The sequence below is a fragment of the Schistocerca piceifrons genome, chromosome 10 (assembly GCF_021461385.2).
Source record: "Schistocerca piceifrons isolate TAMUIC-IGC-003096 chromosome 10, iqSchPice1.1, whole genome shotgun sequence".
In the NCBI taxonomy this organism is placed as follows: domain Eukaryota; kingdom Metazoa; phylum Arthropoda; class Insecta; order Orthoptera; family Acrididae; genus Schistocerca; species Schistocerca piceifrons.
In genome coordinates, this window is record NC_060147.1 from 85,250,498 (window position 1) to 85,272,484 (window position 21,987).

At 42.3% G+C, this 21,987-nt stretch overlaps 1 protein-coding gene across 1 annotated transcript in view; it reads left to right on the plus strand.

Moving 5' to 3' along the window:
• The first annotated feature begins 6,862 nt into the window (after positions 1 to 6,862).
• Positions 6,863 to 21,987, plus strand: part of LOC124718790 (5'-3' exoribonuclease 1) — a 181,578-nt gene continuing 166,453 nt past the window's right edge. The window contains exons 1-4 of the mRNA XM_047244397.1: positions 6,863 to 7,026; positions 7,309 to 7,440; positions 12,802 to 12,896; positions 20,279 to 20,492. Of these exons, the coding sequence (XP_047100353.1) occupies positions 6,952 to 7,026; positions 7,309 to 7,440; positions 12,802 to 12,896; positions 20,279 to 20,492 (516 nt within the window). The 5' untranslated portion in view covers positions 6,863 to 6,951. The remainder of the gene's footprint in view (positions 7,027 to 7,308; positions 7,441 to 12,801; positions 12,897 to 20,278; positions 20,493 to 21,987) is intronic.

A 21,987-nucleotide genomic window follows, 5' to 3' on the forward strand; every position in this document is an offset into this window, starting at 1 on the left:
TCTGCAGCGGAATGTGCGCTGATATGAAACTTCCTGGCAGATTAAAACTCTGTGCCCGACCGAGTATCCTTTCTTTCAGGAGTGCTAGTTCTCCAAGGTTCGCAGCAGAGCTTCTGTAAAGTTTGGAAGGTAGGAGACGAGATACTGGCAGAAGTAAAGCTGTGAGTACCGGGCGTGAGTCGTGCTTCGGTAGCTCAGATGGTAGAGCACTTGCCTGCAAAAGGCAAAGGTCCCGAGTTCTAGTCTCAGTCGGGCACACAGTTTTAATCTGCCAGGAAGTTTCATATCAGCGCACACTCTGCTGCAGAGTGTAAATCTCATTCTGGAAACATCCCCAGGCTGTGGCTAAGCCATGTCTCTGCAGTATCCTTTCTTTCACGAGTGCTAGTTCTGCAAGGTTCGCAGGAGAGCTTCTGAAAAGTTTGGAAGGTAGGAGACGAGATACTGGCAGAAGTAAAGCTGTGAGTACCGGGCGTGAGTCGTGCTTTGGTAGCTCAGATAGTAGAGCACTTGCCCACGAAAGGCAAAAGTCCCGAGTTCGAGTCTCGGTCGGGCACACAGTTTTAATCCGGCAGGAAGTTTCATATCAGCGCACACTCCGCTGCAGAGTGAAAATCTCATTCTGGAAACATCCCCCAGGCTGTGGCTAAGCCATGTCTCTGCAGTATCCTTTCTTTCAGGAGTGCTAGTTCTGCAAGGTTCGCAGGAGAGCTTCTGAAAAGTTTGGAAGGTAGGAGACGAGATACTGGCAGAAGTAAAGCTGTGAGTACCGGCCGTGAGTCGTGCTTCGGTAGCTCAGATAGTAGAGCACTTGCCCACGAAAGGCAAAGGTCCCGAGTTCGAGTCTCGGTCGGGCACACAGTTTTAATCTGCCAGGAAGTTTCATATCAGCGCACACTCCGCTGCAGAGTGAAAATCTCATTCTGGAAGCATCCCCCAGGATGTGGCTACGCCATGTCTCTGCAGTATCCTTTCTTTCAGGAGTGCTAGTTCTGCAAGGTTCGCAGGAGAGCTTCTGAAAAGTTTGGAAGGTAGGAGACGAGATACTGGCAGAAGTAAAGCTGTGAGTACCGGGCGTGAGTCGTGCTTCGGTAGCTCAGATAGTAGAGCACTTGCCCACGAAAGGCAAAGGTCCCGAGTTCGAGTCTCGGTCGGGCACACAGTTTTAATCTGCCAGGAAGTTTCATCAAAAGTACTGACAAATTGCGTGTTGGCTTCTGTCTTGGGTTCTTTGGCCGATGTTTGTCTGATGATTTTTATATTTTGCGTCTGAGGTGCTGCAGCTCACATACGCAAGAGCAACACGAATATGTGAGCCGCTGCACTTGAGATGCAAATACAACACTTGGAAAGTGTTCCAAGGAACAACGTGTACTCCACAAGTTATATTGAAAGTATAACAGAGCCAAAGACTCAGCGAAGTGACAAGCCAGAAAAAGAAATGTTGATGGCCTTTCTGCCGTACATTCCCAGAGTGGCACACAAGATCGGCCGTATATTGCGAAATCACGGCGTAAAGATTATTTACAAACTGACAAAGAAAATCAAACAATGTCTCAGATTGGCAATGGACCCACTTACAATGTCAGGAATATACCGCATACCATGCACATGCGGAAAAGTTTATGTTGGAATGACTGGACCATCAACCAACACCGTGATCACAGAATGTAAGCGACACTGCAGGTTGGGACAGGTCGAGAAATCGGTTGTGGCAGAGCACACGTTGTGTGAGACCGACCACATAGTAAAATTCGCTGACACGGAAGTTCTGGCTGTAGAGAAGAACTATCACACCTGCTTGTTCAGAGAAACTACAGAAATACACAAACGTGAAAATAGCTTCAACAAGAAAGAAGAAAGTCTCAAGGTAAACGCATCCTGGCTTCCTGTGCTGCAGCGAACGACCGTCACAGATAACAAGAGGAGAACCACACCGGAAATGACCGCAGAGAAGCCCCTGGACAATGATGCATCAGGTACATATAGTTCGCAGCCGTGAGCTCAGTTCCAGTCCAGCACCAGTAATGGAAGATTAAACTTTAACAATGCCAGCCATTCATGCTGGAGAAATGTCAGAAAAATCATCAGATGAACGTCGGCAGAAGAACCTGAGACAGAAGCCACAGGCATTTTGTCAACAAGTGGCCACAAAAGCCTTAACAATTTTGTATCAAAAGTACACCAGGTACTGTCCTCTCCTGTGGCTAATCTCCTCTAAAGGACAGTAACTGCCAGCCGTAACTGCCGACCGTCACTGCCTGTGTATTTCGTTGAGACTGCTGACCGCAGCAGCCACGCCAGTCAGTGAGTTACCTCTGTGAAAGGAACACGCATGCGAGTTCGCAACATGGATGCTAATACCATTCTAGGTCTTGTGGTGGACGAGGAAGAAGAGGAGGAAATTATTTCAATGCTTACAAGATCTTGTCCCCTCAGCATTTTCCAAACACGAAAAAGTGAAGGAATTTATGCTAACTTACTAACCGGTCACTTGCGAAGCGATGAAGAGAGGTTCAGAAATTTCTTTAGACTTAACCCATCTCAGTTCGATTTTGTTTTAAGTCTGGTGAAAGAAGATATAGCAGGAACAGCTACCAGTGCAGTGCAAACTCCAATAGAAGCCGACGAAAAAATGGCAGTAACTTTACGGTAAGTAAATGTATAAAAACATACATAATCATCAACAATGGTTTAAAATGCATAATTTTATATTTCTATGAAATAACATAAATTTCTATTAAAATAATAGGTTTATTTGGGAACGACTCAGGGCCTGTACAGTTCGTTGTTTATTTTTACATTATCTTTACACTGTGTTTACATTATGATTAGTAATTATTTTCAAAAGTATTATCACCTGCTTGTGGTTCGATGTTTATTAATGGGGTGAAAGTGTACGTATCGTCTCCAACCGATGAAGTTCGTTCGAACGGGGATGAAAGGGAAGACGAGCTGGAAGGGTTGATGCTGACAGGTAGTGGCACAAGAGATGATTCTGAAGAACTGTCAAGTACCGTAACATAGCTTAAAATGTCAATTTTCGCTTTATTAATGAGGTGACGTGGTAGTTTCCTAATGGACGCTGCGATGCTTCTCATGAACTGCCCCACATCATCTTCCAGCTCCCGATTATTAGCCAAGTGCTGCAGCAATTCCAATCGTTGTTGGCCACTTCGGTTGATTGAATCCCAGTGTGTTTTCCTCGATCTGCGAGCTGAGATGGAAGAGTTGGCAGCAGGTGGGTCATTAGAGGACAAGGAAGCAATGGCTTGTGGAGTGTCAGGCCCTGTTTCATTGGCATTTTGTCTGTCTTCATCAGGTAACAGTCCTTCAACACCTGTTGGCTCCTTTAGCAGAACACTACAAAAAGACCACCGCTCCCTTTCTACATCTCTCAAAAAGCCTAGTCTGTTGAAAAACGCCCATTTTGTTGTTGAACTTGGTGCTGCAGAACCTGTTTTCCAGTAGTTATCTCTGATGTCTTCCCATCTCTTCTTAGACTGGTTACCTAAAACGGAACGATATTTGTTTAGCTGTGTAATTAGGACAAGACATATTGTTGTATTCTCCAACAGTTTATTGAACGTAACTTCTTCTACAATACAATAGCTGGCTGTACAATAGATGTAGACATCCGTCGATCTAGACGTCGGTCGGCTGGTACTTTGATCGGCGGTGCAGTACAGCGGTTTCGGTGATATCTTCTCGGAGACTCTACTATAGCAGTTACCATTAGCAGCGGACGAAGACTGGTCTGCCTTCGACCGGCTGGGCCTATATAGTGAGCTGGAGCCAATAGAAACCCGGCGTAGGAACCCGTGGTCGGATATGTCGCGGCGACCTCTGCAAGGAAAGGTTCCTATTAATCGACTGGAATCTTCGGCGTGTTTACCTGATGTCTTCGCCTGTTTGACTGTTGGTTTGTTTCCCTCATAGCGTGGCTGTTATGCGGTGCTGCCTGCCATTTAGGTGAACCCGATGGCAGACAGTACACATATTATTTATGTGTCATGTATTAATAATAATTATGGTTTGTGTTACAGGTTTCTAGCTACAGGGGAGAGTTTCATGTCCCTTGGATATGGTTTTCGGATATCACCAAGCTACGTGAGCATCATAGTTCGTGAAACAGTAGAAGCTATGTGCCAACACTTGGCACCTATCTTCCTGCCTCCTCCATCTCGAGAATCTTTCAGGGAAGGTGCGAAAGAATTCTACACTCTTTGGGGTTTCCCTAACTGTTGTGCTGCGATTGATGGGAAACATATAAGGATACAGTGCCCTGGAAAAAGTGGTTCCCTTTTCTGGAATTACAAAGGGCACTTCTCCATCGTACTTTTGACATTGGTTGATGTGAACTGTAAATTCGTTGCGACAGACGTGGGTTCATATGGGAAGGAAGGAGACAGTGGCATATTTAATAAATCGGCAGTGGGGAAAATGATCATGAAAGGAGACGTGTTTCCAGCAGATGAAGAGCTTCCATTAACTTAAATCAAGATGCCATTTGTTATAGCAGGCGACGAGGCATTCCTCTTGCGAAAGCATATTCTCAAGCCGTACACTTGCTCGTCTGCCCAGAAAGATAAATCAAAAGTGACCTTCAACAATAAATTGTCACGAGCGCGCCGAGTTTCTGAAAACGCTTTTGGACTTCTGTGTCAGGTATTTCGAGTGTTCTACACAACTCTGAATCTGCAACCTAACACATGTGATAAACTCGTTACAGCTTGTTGCTGTCTACACAATTTCCTCAGGGATGCCTATTTAGAAAAAAGAGGACGACCTTTTTATGAACTTGACCATGACATGAGTTTACCACAGAACATTATTCCCCTGCCCCGAACAGGAGGATTCTACCAAGCTGAAGGGTTTCAGGTACGAGATACATTTAAGAATTACTTCTGTGAACCTACAAATCAATGATTACAACCTGGAAAAGAACTAAGTCTCAAATAAAGGAAATAAAGTATTGTTACTACTCGTAACGACTATTGTTGTAATCGTTTGATGACAGCAAGAATGGAAGCATTGTTGTAGCCTCCATATTGTACAATTTGTCACAGTAGGAAAAAAACATAAATAAATGAATGTGTATATGCAAAACATTTACCATCTTTTTTCATTGCTTCTCCTATCTTCTTCCACACCTTATCCTTTGCCATCACATTTCTGAAATCTGTATGCTTATGATCGTACAGTATAGTGTAGCTGCTCACATACTCCACTAACTGTTCGTCGTCGTCATCATGAAAAACCTTTCTTCGACATAGCGCGTCGTTGATTTCTGCAGTCGTCACACACCTGGCAGTCGGGGCCCAACTGCTCGACTGCTTCTGCAGCGGACGAGACGCGGCAGTCGCGATGACGTCACGACCGCTGACTGCCGAGCAGTTACGACGACAAATGTTGCATTGCTTTGCCGCAACTGCCTGCAGTCATTGCCAGCCGCTACGGCTGGCAGTTGCAGTGGTGGGTCTAGGGTCCCTGTACATGGGAGACAGGGGCTAGAGAGGAGTCAGGGTATTTCCCCTATCCCCCTAACCAACAAGTTCAAGGTGCTGCTTTTAATTAAAACTGAGTCTGAGAGACTCACTTTGCCTGTTGAGGTACCAACTGTCTTGTGTCAAGGGGAGACAAATGCAAAAGGGTACTGGTAAAGTTCTATTAACTGTCAGCAGTAAAAATGGCAACCCTTAGGGAAATAGCAGCACGGGTTGAGAGGTATCACGTTGTGCATTCAGTGTGGATGCCTGCAGGTCTTACAATTAGCAACTTGCTGAAAGTGGCTGTTCTGGCAGCCATAGAGTTTGAAGAGTATTTCAACTGGCATCTATGGAGGGTACATTAGCATATCTTTTTTCTTTGTAAATATATGTTGTGTATACTTGTTTTCTGATTTGTTCTACATCCTTGAGATCTCCTCACTAAGGCTCTGTGAAACGAAAAGTACCGTACATCTAATTCATTTTAATCTTTGTTGACTTCGTCAACCCATACCCGAACAGGCAAATTGTCACCAACATAACCCACAGCCCTAACCCTCGGGTCACCCTACACATCATCAGAAAGAATGATGTTGGAACTTAAACTATGAATAGGATTGCCGAAAATGAAAAACGCGATAGAAAGTACGAGGAACGGAAGAATATACCGGATACCTACATGAAAATGTTGACAGTGAAATTCATTGCAATTACACAGATTACGAGCATTTACTTAGTGCTTGAACACAGCATTCAACAATGCTGTGATGTTTACGAAGAATAACACTGGTAGACTATGTGACTAAACATTAACCGTTGCGGAGCGTTCGATATGACCAACCAAAAAGGTACACTCCTCGGTTCAAAATTTACTTTCAGGGAGAAACAAATGTCCGTTTTGTACATAAAACCCGCCTTTTTCTTGCTGAAATGTATTGCATTTGTTTCAGACGCGTTTCGCCTTTTACTTGAAGTCATCTTCAGTGGAATAGTTATTCGATTGTTTTAGCTGGCATCTGCATTTCCTCTCATCTGGTCACATGCTAGACTAGAGGGTGCACTGTAACTTCACTTACAAAACACAAGCATATTTTCCTTATACTTCGTAAGTGAAGTTATAGTGCGACCACCAGCATGTGGCCTGCTCAGAGTAAGCGCAGAGCCAACCAAAATTCCACTGAAAATGTCTTAAAGTAAAAGGCGAGTCGCATCTGAAACAAATAAAATACATTGCAGAGAGAAAAAGACGGTTTTTACTTACAAAACGAATATTTCTGTGATTGCTGCGGATGGCCGCGAAAACAAACTCGTTGTTGAAACAAACGTCATTCAAATAACCGTTGATTCAGCTAATGTTGGCTATCTTGCTCTTACAGTGAATCGTTGAAAATGTGGAATATAAACAGTTGTGTAAGCAGCTGATATTGTGGTGTTGTAGCGTTTTAAATTTTAGTAGAAAAAAATGGGTGTCCCTAAGTTTTTTAGATGGATTAGTGAAAGATACCCTTGTCTAAGCGAAATTGTGAAGGAATACCAGGTAGGATCATAATTTATAAGAAATGTAATGTGTTTTCGTTACGTTGTTTAGGTTATCAGAAATTTGTAAATAATGTATTTATTCGCGTAGTGCACTGACAAATTGAAATTTTCTTCTTCGGAGTGTTATTCGTATCGGTGAACGGACATTTATTTTCTGTTAATAACAGAAAGTATTGAATTTCAATCATAACTTGTCGATGTTTTGTTTTAGTTGAACTTAATACTTTGGCACTCCTAGTGACATTATTTTGTTTTGCATATATTTGCCTCTGTTTTGCAGATACCAGATTTTGACAACTTATATCTTGACATGAATGGAATCATTCACACATGCTCACACCCAAATGACTTTGATCCTCATTTTCGGATTACAGAAGAGAAAATATTTAAAGATATATTCCATTATATCGAGGTAAGTTTCTGTTTATTGTTCTATATCGTGACTCTGGTTTACCTTTTATAATCAATGTTTTTATTATTGTAGATTGTGCAATCGCATGTAAATCATCAAACATTTCTACCTACTTTTTTGTGGTGTTCCTTTGCTGTACAACTTCTGTTCGTAGCTGCGCATATTAACTGTTAATAACAGATGTTATTGGATTTGGATAAATCTTAAAGAAACCAGTAGGCTTTTATATTTACTACCAATGTTTGTTTCACACATGTTCCAGTTGTTTTGTAGGTGCAAATTTACAGTTTTTGTCCCCTCGATTTCCACTGGTGCATATAGTTTTAGGGTGCACATTATGTATTGCTTCGTTTTCTGTGCATTTTAAAGAAATGTGATACCATTTTTACATCATGTGATTTCTGACAGACCTTCTTTGGTGACATATTGTGTTGTAGTCAATATGTGATGCAAAGTGCATCATTCTGTCATACATTACGTATCGACACAGTCAAGTGTTTTCTTGCTTTTCTGCAATAATTTTTGTTCAGTTTTTCGATAATTTGCGGAGGTTAGAGAAGATAAACTCCTTTGCCAAGATCGCTAGTAATAATCTTTATTCTTGTTAAACTGTCCATTGAGATCTGAAGGTGGTAACGCCTACCTATATGGGCTCTCAACAGTGCTGACTAAGGCTCCCCACCGGATGGAGATATCAACTAGGGAGCCCAGAATATAGCTACAGCCATCCTTTCTGCAGCTGAATTGGTGATCTTCTATTCCTTCCTGACAGAAGATATTACATTAATAGTAATCAGAAATCGCAGAGGCCATTAGAGATTGTAGGCGGGTTCTCAAATACCATAAGCAGCATCTATCAATGGAGCACCCCACTGCCTTTAAGTGGCTTCATGCCCCTGGGCCAACACATAATAAAACTGCAGAAGTGCAAATCACGTATCTCTCCTTCATAGGTTTGGGCAAAGATCAGATGTCTCTGCAGAGACCAGACACCTGCAAGTATATGTGATACTACCTTGAATAGCAATGTCTACGTGGACCCAGACTCTGTCACCGAACATTTTGCCCTGCAGTATTCTTGAGCCACAGCGTCTGAGAATTATTAACATGCCTTTCATGTCCTATAACAGTGGGTGGAGCAAAAGCAGTTATCTTTTACTGCATGCCACCTGGAGCCGCATAATGCTCCATTCTGTGAATGGGAATTCGTTAGTGTCCTAGCCCACTCCCTTGACACAGCCCCACGGTCAGATCGCATCCACAACCAACTGATCAAATACTTATCGGTGGATTGTCAGTGTCATATCCTTGCCATCTTTAATTGCATCTGGAGCGAGGGCAGGTTTCCATCGCAGTCATAAGAAAGCATCATCATCCCAGTACTGAAACGGGATAAGCACTCTCTATAGGTGAACTGTTATGGCCAAATTAGCCACACCAATGTTCTCTGCAAGTTGCTTGCACAGCTGATGCGCCAGCGACTGTGTTGGCTCCTTGAACCTCAAGGTTTTCTGGCTCCGTCCCAGGCTGTTCAGCTACTGATAATCTGGTTTATCTAGAGTCTGCCTTCTAGGACTTCTTATCACACTGTACTTTCTGGGTTCGAGTTGGTGCTTCCCACAGTAAACCCTCCCCCCCCCCCCCCTTCCCGTATCCAAGAGAATGAGGCCTGCAGGGCTTTCTACTGAGTGTCCCTCTCTTTCTAGTAGCCAACAACAGTTTAGCAGCTGTTGTGGGGTCCTCAGCATTACTCTCCTTATATACTGACGACTTTTGCCTTTACTATTGCTCCTTTAGTGTGGGTATCACTGAACATCAACTGAAAGGTGCCATATGAAAGGTGCCGCCATGGTCCCTCACTCAAGGCTTTCAGTTTTCAGTCACCAAGAATTGTGCCATGCAGTTCCGTCAACATCATACCATTCACCCACAACCTAACCTTTACTTTGATGACCAACTGCTCAGTGTGGTGGAGACTTATTGCTTTTTATGACTGGTCTTCAATGCCCGGTTGATGTTGATTCTCCATCTTCGCCAGCTTAAGCGAAAGTGCTGGCTGCACCTTAATACATTTCGCTGTCCGAGTAACATCGGATGGGGTGCAGATTGCACTACCCTTCTGCAGCTTTACAATGCCCTGATACAGTTCTGACTTCATTGTTAGAGTCTGGCATACGGTTCAGCATCACCCTCAGCATTGCGGATAATTGGTCTGATACACAACTGTGGGGTTCAACTTGTGACAGGAGCCTTTCAAACTAGCCCTGTGAACAACTTACTTGTGGAGGTCGCGGTCCCTCCATTGTCGATCAGGCAACAACAAAAGCTTGTCAAGTATGCTGTACACATTCCGTAAGCATCTGAACTACCATCTCCTCTCTCCAAACATGGAAATCCATCTCCCACAACTGCAATCCAGATCAGGGATTATGATCGCAATCCGCATCCAGCCCTCCCTCTCTGTATACCAGTTGATTCCTCTGCAACACGTCCTCCAGGCCCACTCCTGTACACCTCCATGGTGCATCCCTTGGCCACAGCTTTGTGTTGACCTATCACAGGGTCCGAAAGACTCAGTTCAGCCCGAGGCCCCCCCACCATCAATTTTTCTCCATCCTTGGTGCATCCTGAGTTTCAGAAGTAGTTTATACTGATGGCTCGATGGTTGCTGATCATGTGGCCCTGCATATACTCATGCGGGACATACTGAACTGAGCTCCTTGCTGGAGGGCTGTAGTGTTTCCACTGTGGAGATGGTTGCCTCTCTCGTGCTCTTGAGCATACTCGTTCCTCCACCGGTGAGTCTTTTGTCAGCCACAGTGAATCCTTGAGCAGTTTGCAAGCTCTTGACCAGTGTTACCCTTGCCATTCTTTGGTCTTGGCTATCCAGTATGCCTCATATGCCCTTGAACAGTGTGGATGCCCAGTGACCTTTGTCTGGATCTTGAGCCACATTGAGATCACAGGGAATGAACTCGCTGATAAATTCACCTAAATGGCTACCACTAAGCTGACTCTTGAGATTGATATTTCCAGAAGCAGACCTCTGATCGTCATTACCCCATCATTTTTTACAGTTCTGGATATGGAATGGTCATTCTGACTTCACCAAACAAACTATGGGTGATAAAGGAGACTATGAAGCTATTGGGATCCCCTATGCCGGCCTTTCACAATGACTCTGCCGGCTCTGCATCATCCATACTTGGCTGACTCTTGGTCATCTCCTTAATCGCGAATACCCATGGTTCTGTTGTTGTGGTTCCTGTTTGATGGTGGTGCACGTTTTGTTAGACTGTCCCAACCTAGCCGCCCTGTGGTGTACACTCGATCTCCCTGACTCACTGCTCTTGGTGTTAGGAGGCGATGCCTCCGTGGCTAACTTAGTTTTACATTTTATTCGTGAAGAGGGCTTTTACCCCTTTCTCTAAGGGAGAGCTACTTTACCTATTAGCCCATTGAGGGGTTGGCAGAACACTCTGCTGCCACCTTTTACTTTTCCTTCCTTCCCCTCTCTTGTGGTCTTGCACAATCTTTGTTGCTAGTCTTTCCTAGGCAGTTTCTGAGTGGGGCCACCTCTGGTAACTGGTGGTGGGCGTATTCTGTTTTTAGGTGCTTCTGAGTGCTCTCTAGGTAGGGTACCTTGCCTGCCTTTCTTCCTATATCCTCTTCTTCTTCTATTGTGTCCCTTGTCTAGCTTTTGTTGACCTTTGGTAGACCGTGGAAATTTTCTTCCCCTGGGTCTTGCGAGCTAGGCCATCTCTGATGTGCACTCATGTAGACCTGTTTGTTTAATGAAAAAGGGACTGATAACCTAGTAAGCTGGTCCCTTTAATCACCCAGCCAACCAAACCCAACAAATGTGATTTTATAAAAATAACTAAAATTGTTGTTAGGGTGCATATTTTATGCTAGCTGGTTTTTGATGAATCTGCCTTTTTGATGATGTCGTGAGACAAATCAGCTGAGTGCTACCAGCAAGTTCAGTATTTTCACAGAATTTCTGCATGTTAGCTTCATGCAGACAATATAGGCCACATCGAGAAGGTAGTTGATTCTCCCAGAGTGAGTTTTTGCAAAACTATTAAGTATTACATCAATTGTGGATATTTTAATAATACATTGTAGCAGAGAATTGTTTATTTTCTTTTATTTTTTACTGAAAATGTTACAACTTAGCAGGCAGAATGTTTATTCTTGTTGTAATGCCTAGACTTACTCATGGCAAGAAGTTTAATAATATCTCACCTCATTTTTTGGAAGTATATCCAGCTGTAAAGATACTTTTATGTTTCCTTCGTCTACTTATGTTCAGTATAGAAGGAAGTTGCAGCCGTAACAGATAGCATTGCAGTGTAGAATACTAAGCTTCATCTTGCTGATATAGTCCAACCAGAAGAGAAATGGGCTTCAGGATGTGTGGTTCCCGATGAGTGATGTATGGAGCTGACAAACTCCACAATGTGTTACATGTAGTCAAAATTGACATTCAGCCTGATACTGACAAGAGGTTAATACTATTTCTCACGTAAATACCATTGACTGGAAATTAAAGAAAGGTGTTCCAGTATGGTATTGCATGTAGCTAAAGTGCGGGTTATGATATGTGTCAATATTTCCACTGAAACATATAACAATGGCTACCAGGGTGTTAGATTTAACACCTGAGACGTATAGTTTAGTGAAAATTTGGAAAATATAAAGTAGGTACAAAATGTTTAATGTGGGTTGTTATAGTGCCTAATTGTTTGATATATTTCTCACTTTTTGACCAATTTATCAAGTGGTAAGTCACCATTGCCATGTCAGTTGTGACACCAGTGGGGGTGGGGGGAACAGATTGTGTAATGTACTCGTATTTTAGCACTTTTATTTTCTCATCAGATTGGCGGACACTCATTCCATCCCCCTTCCTCCGTTCAAATTTCTACGTCAGGAGGAAAAAGATCATTATATTGCACGCAATTTAGCAGTTCCTCTCCTACTTGTATAAGGGGCGTTTGAAAAGAAATGAGTCGGAGGCATAATTACAGAAACCACTACCTATAAGTTAGAAGTATTGACCCTGGCTGTTGAGACACATGCCCCATTGTGACGCAAGGCTGTGAATGGCTCTCTCATAAAATTCCCAGGGCTGTGTTGTTAACCAGTTCCGCACGTACAGCTGGAGCATTAGTTTGCTTTTTGAATGAGAAAACAACCCACTTTTCATTGCAGAACATATGAAAGTCGTATTGAAATGTTTTTAGTCGAAAAGAAAACTACCTTACCATTATGCAAAAAGTATGTACTGCTTCAGATAATAATATGTGTTTTTATATTGAATTTATTGTACTTAATTCTGTTTTTCTGTTGTTCTAGGTATTGTTTCGTATGATCAAACCAAAGAAACTATTCTTCTTAGCTGTGGATGGTGTAGCCCCTAGAGCAAAGATGAACCAGCAGCGTGGACGAAGGTTTGTCTAGTTATTACATTTTAAGGAATGTTACAAGGTAGAAAATGCTGGAAAATAGGAGAGGACTAATAACAAGTGGAATTACTTGGTTGTCATTTGCTGCAGCTGTAGGTATCGCTCACATCAAACGGGGGTCTGATTTGAAATGCAGACCCATGGGTCACCGTGTAAAGCCCACCTTTACACTCAAGCGAACACGAGTGAATGCACATTCACAACCGATACACACGGGGTTTGCTTTCACATACCTTCATTGACTTGTACCTGCAAATACGGATTTGCACTAGAGTAAACGGAAGAAAAAGCATTCAACGTGTTTTGGTTTTTGGTGCTAAAACATTGTTCCTATAAATATGCTTAACCTATATTTAGCACATCTTGATAGAGAAAAGGAACATACAACTAGGTTTATTGTGTATAATGAGCACACTGATGGATGTGGAAGCAAAATGGCAGACACACATAAAAATATGAGTGTCTGAATTTTTGCACAGGCATGAAAGAAGCGGTGGTTGGGCTCTGATTAGTGATTTGCAGCTGCAACCATCACTTGCTTTATTCCAAAACTTCACCCACATGTCGGTGGACAATTTTCATCTTCTTATAACTGCAACTGAACCAATGGGCACAAATTATTGATGATCCATATCAGTAGAAGACAGGCCAGCACTAACCCTGCATTTCTTAGCTCAAATATCTATGTGGTATATCAACCACATCTGTTTTCCAAATAATTCCTGAAGTATGTAGTGCCTTATGTGAAACACCCGCAGTTTTATAAAGGTAAATGCAAGGGAAATACAGTCATTAAAAATGAGTGATGTAATGTAAAAATGTACAAGAAACAGGGAAAAAAATTTTCATTTATTCTGTTCCTGTATTTAAATTTTCTAAAATTGTGACATTAAGACAGATACCTTGAATGTAAACCACTGGAACGATAAGGTCTTATGTGTATTCTTGTTTTACATTAACCTAAGCTGTCTGTTTATTTCAATGACATTCATTTCTCTTAAAGCAGATAAAAAAAAAATCAGGACATTGATGATACCAGAAAGCTTGTGGACCACATTATCTGTCACTTACGCAGGATCTGTAGATGTGGAGAGGGAGAAAGAGTATATTGTATCACAGCAGTTTGAAGGCAAACCATTTGGAATTACATTTTTCGACCCCACCCATTCCCAATGCTGTATGTTGTTTAGGCCTTTCATACCTAAGAGAAGATAGTAGTGAGTTAATTTTGTCCTTAACTTCACCTGTTGGCACTGCCAGCACTTCAGCAATTTCTCACCAAGCATTTTCATTTATTTATTATTTTTTAATTTTATTTTTTCAGTGTGTTTCCACTTTGGTTCTTTAGGATTCCACAATCACCTGCGGGATCTGTATTCTTCTGTCTACAGAAGCACTGTTTCACCACAAAAACACTTACAATAAACAACTCCAACAATAGTTCACATGGAAAAAAAAAAACAACACAGCACACTGCAGGAAAACAAGCGCACTGTGTCTGCCATTGAAGCAAGCATTGAAATGGAGAGGACAAGAACTTCCTTTGATAGTTTGCTTTAAAACAGACGCCCAACAGATCACAGGGGAATACTTGCGAATGCGACCCGCACATGGCTGAATGCCATGCACTAAGCGTGTAAACCAGAGAGAATTCTCATTCGCTGTTGCATGTTTGCTTTGGTGTAAAGGGCTTAAGTGAATTTGTACAGACACATATTGCAAGAACTCGCTCCTGGTAACCACACATGTTGTAGAAATCTGGTGTTCTGTATGACCACAGAAGTTCCTCACAGGAAGTTGCGCATTAATAAATTTGTCAGAGTGACTTACTGAACAGGTTGGTGGTGTAAGGTGGCACCAGTTCTGGCATATTGTCCTGTAATTGTAATGAAATAGCTGTTGTGACATAGTGCTGTCCAAAGAGTGCTCAAAGAAATAATGAAATGTATAACAAATATTTGAGAGAGTAGAGGATATCATCTTCCTACAAATAACATATTTTGTGTCATATACTCATCATTAAAATGGTAGCAACTTTAATTGTAAACACATTCTGTTGTTTATAGCTGGTGAGGACACAAACTTTTTCACCCCTAGTGTCTGAACGTAATTCAGCCCAGTTCTTAACCCTCACAGTGGATAGTGCAAATGGTTAGCTACAAGCTCTTTTTAAAAAGTTCAGGGTGTTTTTAATGTATTAATTATGGCCACATATGACACTGATACATCTTCAGCATGAGGACAACACTGTTTGCATGAATTACAGGAGAACTTGTCATAGTACTGATGTCAGCTGGCCAATCTCAGGAGTTAACACAGTATAGGGTGAGGCAGCTAAGCAAAATGCATAACTTGTAAACATATCGAGCTGCAGTTTTCGCTAAATTATGCGGAAAGTGTGGTGAATTTTGTGACGTACAAAAGTTATTTGAAAAATTTATGTCTGCCTATTTATGACGCCAACTGTTTTTGTAAATGGACTGTGTAGTTTTTTTTTTTTTTTTTTCTGGAGCATTGAAATAGTCTTTGGAAGAAGACATCAGGGACATGACATGTGGAACTGGATCAAATAGTTGCAAGCTGTCCCGCTGTAAGAAGAGTATGTCCCATAATGTTTACCCTACTGTACCAAATGCAATCAGATGTGTGATTAAGCACGGTTCATCTGTTTACTTGTATGCTTGAAGCCTGTCAGGCTGTGCTTTATTGTTGTAGCAACTCAAAAACTTACTAAAGAAGCTATTTTGTGACTCACAATGAATATGCCAGTCAGGAAAGGGTGTATGGTTTTCATTTTTGGCAAATATCATCAAGTTGTTGCAGCATAGCTGTTGTGTGCAGGAAAGTATACTGATTGTACCAAACTCTCACAATCAGCCCCTTATCATTTAGCTACAGTATAGCAGGTCAACAACTCTACGGTATAGCAGGTCAACAACTGGAAGCAGTTAATTCCATAAATTATCTGGGAGTACACATTAGGAGTGATTTAAAATGGAATGATTATATAAAGTTGATCGTTGGTAAAGCAGGTGCCACACTGAGATTCACTGGAAGAATCCTAAGGAAATGCAATCCAAAAACAAAGGAAGTAGGTTACAGTACACTTGTTCGCCCGCTGCTTGAATACTGCTCAGCAGTGTGGGACCCGTACCAGATACGGTTGATAGAAGAGATTGAGAAGATCCAACGGAGAGCAGCGCGCTTCGTTACAGGATCATTTAGTAATCGCGAAAGCGTTACGGAGATGATAGATAAACTCCAGTGGAAGACTCTGCAGGAGAGATGCTCAGTAGCTCGGTACGGGCTTTTGTTGAAGTTTCGAGAACATACCTTCACGGAGGAGTCAAGCAGTATATTGCTCCCTCCTACGTATATCTCGCAAAGAGACCATGAGGATAAAATCAGAGAGATTAGAGCCCACACAGAGGCATACCGACAATCCTTCTTTCCACGAACAATACGAGACTGGAATAGAAGGGAGAACCGATAGAGGTACTCAAGGTATCCTCCGCCACACACCGTCAGGTGGCTTGCGGAGTATGGATGTAGATGTAGAATCAGCCCTTTCAAACATTGTATGAAGTTTCAAAGAAGAAAGAAGAATAAAATATACCAACAAGAAAGAACAGCAACTGATGAGATAAATGCAACTAACGTTGTCGCAGCAGTAACATGCTATCCACATGGCACTGTGAAGCAGCTTGGAATGTGCAAATGGGATCAGCCAAAGGTGTGTGTTGCAAATTGTGCAAACCCATTTCATCCTCCACATTTTGCTCTACCAACGGCTTTTGACGGGCTTTCAAAATTGAACACAGTTTTCTGTAGGGTGTGTACAAAAACTGCAAAGTGACATGGTAGTGTTTATGGGTGAAACATTTTTTACAGATTGAGACCAAATCAATCTTTGCAAAAGCATTACTGATCAGCTGAAAATGTACAGTTGTCAACTGAAACATATTAAAGACCACATTGGTCTGTCGATATTTGGTGCAGGTTTACAAGAATTACGACATTGGTCCCTGCTTTCGTGATGGGAATCCAATAGCCTCAAGTATCTGTAGTTTCTAACAGCAGTATTATGAAGAGGGAGGATTGCTACTCGCCATGCAGAGGAGAGTCAAGTCACATGCACGCAACAGGAAGACTGCTATGCATGCTGAACAGATAAGCTGTCACATAAGGCTATCCATGTAGTACCAATATGATAGATGTCTCGCTCTTTCCACACGTGAATGAGCGACATTCCATAAATAATGCAACACATTCTTTCTCTCAGCCAATTCGGTCGGAAGAACTGGAATTTCTTGAGTGACATTGAAAAATATTCCTGCTTAAGCCCCTATAGTTTCATGAAGTTCCGATAGGTAGTGGCACTACACATAGCCTTCAAAATGTTGTCTGTAACAGAGGTGTGTTCCAAGCAGAGAGGTGTCATTGAGTTTCTTTCGATGGAGCATTGTAGATATTCATAGATGCTTGCAGAATGTCTACGGAGATGTAGCAGTGAACAAAAGCACAGCAAGGCATTTGTCATCATCGCAACGGGATCACTCGGACCTGTCTGATCTCCCGTGTCCCGGTCAGCTGAATGCAGCTGTGACTCCTGCAATGTTGGAACATGCAGACAGTCTCATTCAAAGTGATTGACAAATCAGTCGCACACCTCACTGCTCAACTGGACATCTGTGTTGGTAGTGCTGACACATTTGTCCACCAATTGGGTACTCAAAGGTTTGTGGCTGCTGAGTTTCTTGGTGCCTAACACAAGACCATAAACAACAACAAAGGACCATATGTGCAGAATTGCTTGCACATTACAAGGCTGATTGTGACAATTTTTTTGTTGAACATCGTCACAGGCTGTGAAACGTGGGTTCATCACTTTGAACCAGAAGCTAAATGGCAATCCGTGGAGTGGTGCCACACCGTGTCTGAAGCGTATTGTGCTGCCCGCAGGAAAGTGAAAAAAATGACTTCAGTATGTTCATCACCACAAAAATAACTGTTCACACGAGATGAAGTACGCCCTGTCTCAGCTGCAGTGAATGAGTAACTGGTGTCTTTCAGGTCACAGGACTGGCTGTAGTTGTAAATCTCTTCTCAAAAGTCTTTGACAGTACTGCCCCCTCCCTCCCCATCAGTGTGAGTAATGCAGAGCCCATGCTTCGTTAATATCTCGATCATCTACCCCCGTGCCTCAGTCGCCAGTTTAATGTCACTTGACGATTCCTCAGCAGGAGTAACTGCCAGTACATTCCAGATCGAGGGCATAGATTTGATTGCTAGCTTCCAGAGCTGTAGCATAGTTAGAGATATTGACACACAATGTGTTACTTGGGTTGGCAATGGAAAAGTATCTATGAACACTGGCAGCCTGGTAAAAGCTGCTACGTGACAAACCTGTCATCAGAAGAAGATGCAGAATTTGGTTGAGCATGACAGAAATTGAAGGAACAATTGTGCCACAGTTTTGCTGGACACAGATAGTTTAGCTGTGTTCTGGAGCACGAATTGCAGCAGCAACAGAGGGAGCCCTAGTGTTGTGTAGACTCTGGCATCTCATGTGGCTCAGTTGTCAGAATGGCAACAAGTGTGTGTGGCAATTTCATAAGCCATCAAGGAACACTGTTGATTGGTAATTATTATGCATTGAAGCAATGATTGGCTCGGAAGAACCCCTCGTGCAGGGGACCATCTTCTTTGGTGACAACTGTATGGCACGTTTTCTCTTTCGCACTCCTGTCTAGAAGAGCCTCGTGTTCAGACAGAAAACCATTGGCTTTTCCTCAGTGGTTAGCTTCAGTGTTTTCTAGACTTGTTTTCTTCCACATTATCAGTCCAGTGGTTTCTGTAGTCATGTTCATCCTCCAGGAATGACAGAAGAATTTGTCCCTGTGAAGTTTCCCTGCAAGGTCAATTTCTGCACAACACGTGTCACTGTTATCATTTTTTTCATCTTTGACGAGTTTGAACTTCACAGTGTTGCTGTCACTTCCTGCCCCAAGATGTGGTTGTTGTGCAAAACTGTCCTGTATTGTAACTGGGGACCATGTATCAGCAGATGTGAGCCAGGCATTCTCCTGCTGTCTTCGTCACTCATGTTGCTGTTGCTGTTGTTGTTGTTTAAATAAGTAACCTATTATCACACAATGTTGCCTCATTGGCACGCTTCTGACTGGTAGTGAATCAAAATATTCATGTCACTAAATGGTGACTTAATACTGCATTTGGCTACACAATCTTTATCTTGGGCATATTTCAGTTGTTGCTGTCGATTTACTGAAAAGTATCTGTAGTGGACCCCAGGAAGCAATTCCATATGGTATAATGAAGTGCAAGTAAGCAAAATAAGCAGCCTTTATGACTGCCTGGTCTCATATATAAGAAAGTATTCTTACTGGTTGAACATCACTGACAAGTGCATTGCTCAGTATGGTATATAGCTGTCAGCTTTACAAGTTTTTATAGTAGTGATACAATATGCTTCATCTTTGTTTCGTTCCACCTTCTCAATATGTGGGTTCCCTTTCATATTGGGTTCTGGGGTGACCTGCATGTTGTTAAGCACTGTGTCGGTACAAAAATAATAGATGGATGGAGTGAGAAGTAAAATCAAGTGGGGGAGAGAAATTAGAAGTATAATGACCTTACTGGAAGGTGGGGAGAAATCAGACAGGAGGGCTGAGAGAGAGAGAGAGAGAGAGAGAGAGAGAGAGAGAGAGAGAGAGAGAAGTAACAGGGGAAATTATTGAGCAAAAAAGATAATACTACCAATTAAAGAAAAAGGAAAATAGAAATAGGTGTGTGTGTGTGTGTGTGGGGGGGGGGGGGGGGGGGGAGGGGGGGGCGCACACACAACATCTGTTCAAAGATCAGTAATAGTGTTCAGGTAGGTGTCTGAATTGATAGGTTTGTTGATGATACTCTGCGCTTTGTGTGTATTCCTTAAACTTCTAGTCTTTCAGGAAATTCCACTACGAAGTTGACAGTAAGATGGTGATAAACAGATTTTCTTTATCTTTGTAAAAATTTCTACAAACATAAATTTGCAGCAGTTAGGCCAGTTCGTATAATGAATATTAAGTCATTGTAACAAAAAGAAAGGGTGAGATCTTGGTAATATCTACATCTGCATCCATACTCCTCAAGCCACCTGACGGTGTGTGGCCTCACATTGTACAGGCCTACTTATGTATTTTCTCTATGAATTTGGAACAGCACTTGACAGAGTCCAATATGTTCTGCTGCACTTAGTGTGCGTTAACAACCTAGAAGATAGGTGTTCCTCTTGTGTTCAGCGTATTTCTATTGTCTCTTTGTGCACAGTGGAGTGTGTTAAATCAACTTGCCTTTGTATACAGATTTCGTTCAGCCAAAGAGGCAGAAATTCTGGAGCGCAACGCCCGCGAGAGGGGTGAAAAGCTGCCTTCGGAGGCACGGTTTGATTCGAACTGCATCACCCCTGGTACGTGCTTCATGGACCGCCTACACCAGCAGCTCAAGTACTTCATCACATACAAGGTGTCCACTGACAGGCTGTGGCAGAACGTCACTGTCATACTGTCTGGTCACGAGGTGAGAATGTCATTGCAGCATATCCATTCCCTCCAAGAATGCTGTTTTATGAGGTGGAGAGGACAGAATCTTCTTTAGTTTCCTGAAAATGCAATAGCAAACTGTCATAAAGATAAAAATATTTATTTCTAGAAGTAACATTTAGCATTAAATCTACTTCTATACTTTTCAAACTATTGTTAAGTGCATGACATAGTTTACTTCACGTTGTACTAGTTATTAGGCCTTATTATGTTCTTTTGTGTATTGAGTATGAGGAGAATGACTGCTGGAACACCTCTGTGCATGCTATAACTAGTTTAATTTTGCCTTTGTGATACATACAGGAGTAATATTTAGGGATTGCTCACTCAAGCTGGTTCTTACAACTTACTAAGTATGCTTTCAAGGGATATTTTGTGTCCATCACGAAGCATCTACCAGACCAATTTTTTCAGCATCTCTGTAACTCTTTCTCTCTCATCGGCCAAATGAACCTGTGACCATATGTGCAGCTTTTCTTCATACATGCATTACAAAATAGATGGTGCAAGGATAAGCTAAAAATTATCCAGACTTTTCATGAAAGCGCTTTACTTTGAAAATACTGTTTTATTTACATATTATTTTTCATTATAGTCCCCCTTCTTTGAAATGCATTTAGTCCAGTGCTCCACTAGCTTGTGTATTCGTGCCAAGAAGAAGGTTTTTGGTTGGTTGCAAAGCCACTGATGCACTGATTCTTGCATGTCTGTGTCTCTGGAGAATTGATGACTTGACAGAGCATCTTTTAGTGGCCCAAACGAATGAAAGTCTGCTGGTACAAGATCTGGACTGTAAGTAGGATGTTCCAGCAGCCCGAAACCCAATTTCTGGATGATTTCAAGGGTGAGGTGAGCCATGTGAGGATGAGCTTTGCTGTGCAACAGCACTGCTTTCTGTGACAAAAGATCTCGGTGTTTGCTGCATATTGCTGGTTTAAGTTTGTTATTCCACAATGCACAGTTTTAGTCTTTGTTATGGTTTTCCCATTCTCTATGTAGTCTTCCAGTATAGGCCCTGTAGCATTCCAAAACACAGTTAGCACCACCTTTCCCACAGATGCCGCAAACATGGATATTTCTTCACTGGTGATTTGGGGTGCTTCCACTCCATACTCTGGCACTTTGATTCTGGCTCATAGTAACGGGCCCACATTTCATCACAGGTCACTGTTCCTTCCAAAAATGACTTGCCTTCACTGTTGTAACAGTTGAGCAAGTGTTGGCAAAATTCGAGATGTTTGAGTTTGTGTTCTTTAGTGAGCTGTCGTGGCACTCATCGTGAACAAACTTTGTGGAAATCAGGTTCATCATATATGAATGGTATAGGCAGAAACATGACTCGTGTTCAATGCAACACTACGCCATTGTATCCAGATTTCGTCCGAACATCTATTGAGCTTGCTCCATTTTGTCAGCTATTGTGAACATTGATAGGCGCCCTGCTTCCTGTCTGTGCATCACGTTTGTCTGGC